The 7,329-nt window shown below is 40.3% G+C and overlaps 1 protein-coding gene across 1 annotated transcript in view; it reads left to right on the forward strand.

Annotated features, from left to right (window-relative positions):
- The first annotated feature begins 664 nt into the window (after positions 1-664).
- Positions 665-7,329, forward strand: part of MGARP (mitochondria-localized glutamic acid-rich protein) — a 15,958-nt gene continuing 9,293 nt past the window's right edge. The window contains exons 1-2 of the mRNA XM_011985643.1: positions 665-926; positions 5,667-5,770. Coding sequence (XP_011841033.1) covers positions 845-926; positions 5,667-5,770 — 186 coding nt within the window. The 5' untranslated portion in view covers positions 665-844. The remainder of the gene's footprint in view (positions 927-5,666; positions 5,771-7,329) is intronic.

Below are 7,329 nucleotides of genomic sequence, written 5' to 3' on the forward strand. Positions count from 1 at the left end.
CCCGGGTTCAAGCGATTCTCCTGCCTCCGCGTAGCTGGGTTTACAGGCGCGCGCCACCACACCTGGCTAACTTTTTGTATTTTTAGTAGAAACGGGGTTTCGCCATGTTGCCAGGCTGGTCTCCAACTCCTCACCTCAAGTGATCCGCCTGCCTCGGCCTCCCAAAGTGCTGGGATTATAGACGTGAGCCACTGCGCCAGGCCGCTGATGTGGAAATATTAATTTCACATCCCATAGAGGAATATACAGTGTTTTTGGAGTTTATATTTTAAAGTCGTTGTAACGGTGAACTGTCTAGAAATTCAATCATTGTCTGGAGATTTTCTTACGATTCTGAGCATCACGCAGTGCGCTAATGGAAGGCTGAGGCTACCCCTGCGCTCCTTGCATTTGTAAGAAACTTTCCGCTATCCTCCCCTCTCCTAGGAAAGCTAATGGAATGCGTGAGATAAAGTGGGTTTAGATTACATCCAACATGATAAACTGTGTCCTTGTCTTAATCTCGTCCAATTCTCAAAACATTTGCAGCGTGCTGTGAGGAGATACATTCAGTGGTACAGAACGAGTCAGGCGGGCGACGGCGACTTATAGGTTCCCCATCCCTTTTCTGAGATGCCGCAGTCAGCTCTCGAGACCTCAGGGAAAGCAACAGAGCTGGAGATGGGTTAGGGGAGGATGGTGAGGACTACAAAGGTCTCCCCACCTCCCGGGGGCCGCGGAGGCGGGGCTGGATGAAGGTCGACGTGCCTTCTCCGGGCGGGGCGCTGCCAGGCTCTCAGCCTCACTGTGGAAGGGCAGCCTGCGCCTGGGTACGGAGCCTGCTGCGCGGCGGACAGCGGGCGCGATGTATCTCCGCAGGGCGGTCTCCAAGACCCTGGCGCTGCCTCTGAGGGCGCCCCCCAACCCCGCACCGCTCGGGAAGGACGGTGAGTAAGGAGATGTAGCCCGGAGAGGAGGACGGCTGCCTTGGGTGCAGATTTCGCCCGCGCCCGGGTACCGGCCGGCACCCAGTTGGCCAAACCCGACCCAGAGCAGCAGAAGCCTGGATTGGAGGTCGAGGAGAACGGAGGAGACTCCCGGGAAGACGTCCCGAAGCTTCTGCAGGCTTTGGAAGTAGGGAACTTTCCGGTGTGCCTCTGAGTCCAGATTAGCTGGGTTCGCATCCTGATCTTGGACAAATGGTTTAACCTGTTTCCTCATCTATAAAATGAGGGCGATAATGGTTTTGCTTTTTAATGAGTTAATGTATGGTTAAAAGCACTTAGAAACGTGCCTGGCTGACAAAGTTGTAGCATACCACTTTTATTGTTAGAGGCACTATTCGCTCTCCAACCTCCTGAGGAAGCAGAGGAAGGGTGGGAAGGTGGACGCCGATCAACAAGCCGGCCCTGTAAGCATTGGGAGGCAGAGAAGCGGGGCCCGCTCAGTGGACACTGGGCGAATGTTCGTGGGGTAAATAAATCTAACCCTCGGCAGGGTCTCAGCAGCCTGAACCCCGCGAGCGCCTGGCTCTGAGATCCACAACCCCCAAAAAGGAAGCGGCCTTCGGGGCACTTTCCTCTGAGGTTGCAGGTCGTCCTGCAGCTGCTTGGCTCTGTCCAAATATCGACACCTTTGGATCTGGGGATGCGCTAGAAAAAGCAGGGTACTCAGAAATTAACTAAAGGGGGAGTTTCAGTGTGAACTGGAAGCTTATTAAATAAAAATGGACGTATAGAAAAGCGCCTCGTATAGTGCCTGGAACATAGTAGGTGCTTAGCAGGTGTGAGCAAGGAAGATTGTTTTTCTTCCCATCAGCCTGCGGCTCTGGGACCAGGCTTGCGCTCCGGGGCGGTTCAGCCCCAGCCGCTTTTCCCTAGTCCCCATCCGTCACCCCTCTCTCTTCCACTCCCGATTGGGGAATGGTTCTTAGACAACATCGTAAAGCGTTCTTAATGCTGTCTTCGCTTCCCCTCACTTTCTGAGGCTTCCGAGGTAATTTTAGCTCAGAGTGTGGATTCCGGCCGGAGAAAAAGACTTGCGCGGAGAATTCCATGGGCCGATTTTTTTCACGTTGATTGGGCCTCTGTTGGTGGTGGTGGGAGAGAAGGACGAGGTCTAACCAACTCGCTTTATTTTTCTTTTAAAATGCTGGTGGGAGGAAGTTACCCCTCAAGTATCAGAAACAAGACGTCTTCGTTTTCCTAGATCTTTATTGTCTTTATTTTTCTAGACCTTTATACCAAATAATATAGAGCTTTTAAATATATATATATATATATCTCCTGATGAAGTAGGGAGAAGCCATTTATTTTAAACTTCGTAATATAACGGGACTGCTCTGTAGGGAATGGGGAGAAAGATTAGTCCTCTGACCGTGGCCTTTCGTTTTATCTGTCTGCGTTCCCCACCGACAACGTGCGCGCCTGCACGCACACACAAACACACACACACACACACGCACTATTTTTTGCAGCTGCAGAAATTCCAAATAATTTTCTTCCCAATTTGCGGCAAAATAGAAGTAGTTTAAAATTTTTAAATACGTATCTAGCAATGCTGCTTGCAAAGGTACTGGTCTTTCTCTAATTTTCAACTAACTACTATTTTTGCAGCACTTAAAATGTAAGAACTATTATTGACTGGAAACAAATTTGTCTTCTGTCGTGGACATTAATTAATCTTTTGTTGATACTTTCTACTTTGATGAAAAATAGATTTTTTTCAGTTTCATTGAAGGAAAAATTTTTAACTGTGTCTCATCACATTTTGTTCTCTCCTTTTTGATTTAAAAGGGTAATTTTTTAATTTTTTTATCTTTTATTTTTTTTTTGAGACGGAGTTTCACTCTTTTTGCCCAGGCTGGAGTGCAATGTCCTGATCTCGGCTCACCACAACCTCCGCCTCCCAAGTCCAAGTGGTTCTCCTGCCTCAGCCTCCCAAGTACCTGGGATTACAGGCATGCGCCACCACGACCAGTTAATTTTGTATTTTTAGTAGAGACGGGGTTTCTCCATGTTGGTCAGGCTGGTCTTGAACGCCCGACCTCAGGTGATCCTCCCGCCTCGGCCTCCCAAAATTCTGGGATTACAGGTGTGAGCCACTGAGCCCAGCCTTAAAAGAGTAACTTTTTAATGAATAAATAAGTTTATAATAGATAATTGGGGGAAAAACAGGTAAAATAGGAAATGGAATTCACCTGTAATCCTACCACTCAGTGAACACAACTAGTTACATTTTAGTATATTTAGTTTTCCAAACCGTTTTTTTGCCTCATTCCTTCCTTATGCACATTATTTCCACAAATCTGGGATAGTCCCATACAGAGTATCTTGCTATGACTTTTCACCTAATACATTGTAAATATTTTCTCACATAAGTAAATATTGTTCTGCGAGTTACGTCTATTTGTTTCACATTGTATGAATGTGCTTAAATTTGTCTAATTAATCCTTATTGAAAATTTCTCATTTCATTGTCTTTTTAAGTAACTTGTCCATCATTATATTTGTATTTAAGTCTATTTAAATCTCTGATAAATTTTAGTTCTATTTAAAAAATATTTCTGATATTTTTGTCTGTTTGAGAAATATGAAGGCTGTATATTCCCTGTTTGATCACAGATGTACTTTTATGCCATCAGAAGTCCCACCACAAGTCAAAGCCATAACCTCTTCTCATAGCCTTTGGGGCACATTTGAAGGAAAAAAGTTTTTTTCCAAGAAATGCCCATTTATATCCAAACTAAGAACATAAACAGGAAATCATTGTGATTTTGCTACTATGAAGGTTTGTAAGCAGTGCAAATGTCTTAAGATTTGCCCTGTGCAAATCATAGTCTTCCACTAGTCCCTGCACCCCTATACTTTATGTTAGGCCACATCAAATTGCAGGTTGGACATGCTTAATCTGAAAATCTAAAACCCAAAATGCTCCAAAATTAGAAACTTTCTGAGCACTGACATGATGCCACAAGTAGAAAATTTTACATATAAGTACTTAACACAAACTTTGTTTCATGCACAAAATTATTCAAAATATTGTATAAAATTACCTTCAGGCTATGTGTGTAAGGTATATATGAAACATAAATGAATTTTGTGTTTAGACTTAAGTCCCATCCCCAAGATGTCTCATTATGTGTATGCATATATTTCAAAATAAAAAATATCCAAAACCCAAAACAATTCTGATCCCAAGCATTTTATTTTATTTTAATTATTTTTTTGGGACAGAATCTTACTCTGTTGCCCAGGCTGGAGTGCAGTGGTACAATCACAGCTCACTGCAGGACTCAAGTGATCTTCCTGCCTCAGCCTCCCGAAGGGGCTGGGACTACAGACGCATACCACCACTCTCAGTTAATATTATAAAATTTTTTTTGTAGAGATGGGGTTCACCACATTGCCCAGGCTGGTCTTGAAATCCCGGGCTCAAGTGATCCTCCCACCCCTGCCTCCCAAAATGTTGGGATTACAGGCATGAGCCACTCCACCCACCACTAGCATTTTAGATAAAGGATATTCATCCTGTACTTTGTACCTTCTGGGTCATGAAACGCTCATACACATTACACCTTCTGCCTCCAGTGCCATTCTTCTTTCCCTTATTTATCTGACAAACTCTTATTTTCCTTCAAAACTCAGGTCTCTTCTATTATGACGGTTACCTTGGCCAACTAACTGAGTTTTTTCTCTGCATGTAGCTTGACTTAGCACTTATTACATTTGCCATACTACATCACAATTATTTGTCTGTATGTTCATATCCTCCTTCTAGACTATGAATGACTTGAGACAAGGGACCTTGTCTGTCTTGTTCACGGTTGTATTCTTAATGCTTCTAACAGTTCCAAATACATAGTAGATGCTCAGTTGTGTTAGTTGAAAGAATACATAAATGTCTTTACGTCTTTATCTTTAAAATAAAGAATTTGAGTTGTATCTACTTTAAGCTCCTTCCAACTTTGAGTTTATTGTAAAAATTTGAATTCCAGGGCATTATAGGATATGCAAATGTTAGTACTACAAAATAAATATGTTTAAATATAATAATATAGTACTTTTATCTGTTTCTGTTAGTTTATACAGAATTATACTTCTATTTCAGATACAACCTTGTTGCAACATTTGGCTTAAAAACATTTATATGCCCATCTTTGCTTTATAAGAGAAAAATTGAGATTTCTTTCTATATCTACATTTGTATTACAGATTTATAGAAATATGATGATTTCAACATAAATGCTTGATTTAACATATAAATACAAATTGTATTACATTTTAGGTATAAACATACTGAATTCATTATAAAATTATCATTTTCATTGAATCCTGTAGTGGAGTACATATAGTACATGGCTTTCTTTTGCTAATGTACACTTCATTTGGCTGTTAAAATTGTTTAGAGCTTTTGTCATTTCTCCTTACCCACACCTGCACCCCTTCCAAGAAGGCATGATGCTCAGCATCAAGATGACAGGTTTCATGAGTGTTTATCAAATTAGATTGGGAGAATGTCAAGTGGAATTATTACCCAGCCTTGTAATACTGTATTCCCTTAAGCTAAAATCACTTGATGTTAATGATTCTAGGTTCACTGAGGAGAAAAATTTTAAAAGATGTAATTATTTAAAATAGTTTTGCTCAAGTAGTAAAGCTAACTGTGTTTAAACGTTGTTTTCCTAGCATCTCTGCGCCGGATGTCATCTAACAGATTCCCTGGATCATCTGGATCAAATATGATTTATTATCTGGTTGTAGGCGTCACAGTCAGTGCTGGTGGATATTATGTAAGTGATTATATAACCACAGTGCTCAAGAATTCATGTATTTTACAACTCATGATAAAGCTCAAAGCAATGTCGAGATCAGGACATGGGATTAATTAAATATACAACATAGCAATAGATTTAAGTGTCATTAAGCATACACATCTGAAAAATACCTTGCAATCATTAGAAATACAGGGTTTTCCTAAGAATGTATTAACTAGACTATTATGAAGGTTCTTCTTTTTTGTTTATTTTTAAATTTTATTTCATTTGAACCTCAGCTTTCTAAATTATGAAGATTTTTGTATGTGTAAAGTAAGCATTTCTTAATACCATTAATATGGATGATTTTCAGTAAAAATAATGTTATTATAAATGCTAATAATGATAGCTGATACTTGAGTGTTTATCATATGCCAGACTCCTGGATCATTTAATGATTAGAACAATTCTATAAGGTAGGCACTATTATTAACATTTTAAAATAACTATTTTGAAAGATTAACTTAAAAATTAATATAGGAGCTGGGCGCAGTGGCTCACGCCTGTAATCCCAGCACTTTGGGAGGCTGAGGCAGGTGGATTACCTGAGATCAGGAGTTTGAGGCCAGCCTGGCCAACATGGTGAAACCCTATCTCTACTAAAAATACAAAAATTAGCCAGTGTGGTGGTGCATCCTGTAATCCCAGCTACTCAGGAGGCTGAGACAGGAGAATCTCTTGAATTTAGGAGACTGAGTTTGCAGTAAGCCGAGATCACACCATGGCATTCCAGCCTGGATGACAGAGTGAGACTCCGTTTCCAAAAAAAAAAAAAAAAAAAAAATTAATATAACTATTTAAAAAATTAATAGTCTTTTTTAGAGCAGTTTTAGGTTTACAAAATAATGAGCAGAAAGTACAGAAACGTCCATATACCCCCTCACACCCCCTCCTCCTTTCCCATATTAAAATCTTGCATTGATGTGGAATATTTGTTAAAACTGACAAGCCAATATTGATATATTATTGTTAACTAAAGTCCAGGGTTTACATGAGGATCCACTCTTTGCGTTGTATATTCTGTTTTTACAAATATATTACAATATCATACAGAATAAATTACAGTATCATACAGAGTAGTTTCATCACCCTAAAAATCCCTCTACTCCACCTACTCATTTCTCCCCCTCTCCTCCCAATCTTTTTACTGTCTCCATAATTTTGTTACTTTTAAATTTTCACACAGTTTTATTATTGGAAAAATTCATATTTGTTCATAAGTTTTTAAAAAATGTAACATAGATATATATAAAATAAAAAGTATATTTTCCTTCCCAGTCCCCATGTTCATTCCCTCCAGGTAACCACTGTAAGACAAAGGTTTTAATAGTGAGATTTTGGGACTAAAATAACAGACATTTTTTAGGTAAGTAAGATAAGCCTGTTGAGTCATTCACCATTTTGTCATAAACTTTCTAAATCAAAATATAATCTTTATTAAGAATAAAAGTAGGCCAGGCATGGTGGCTCACGCCTGTAATCTCAGCACTTTGGGAGGTCAAGGTTGGTGGATCACCTGAGGTCAGGAGTTCAAG

This window comes from Mandrillus leucophaeus, unplaced genomic scaffold (genome assembly GCF_000951045.1).
Source record: "Mandrillus leucophaeus isolate KB7577 unplaced genomic scaffold, Mleu.le_1.0 Scaffold289, whole genome shotgun sequence".
In the NCBI taxonomy this organism is placed as follows: domain Eukaryota; kingdom Metazoa; phylum Chordata; class Mammalia; order Primates; family Cercopithecidae; genus Mandrillus; species Mandrillus leucophaeus.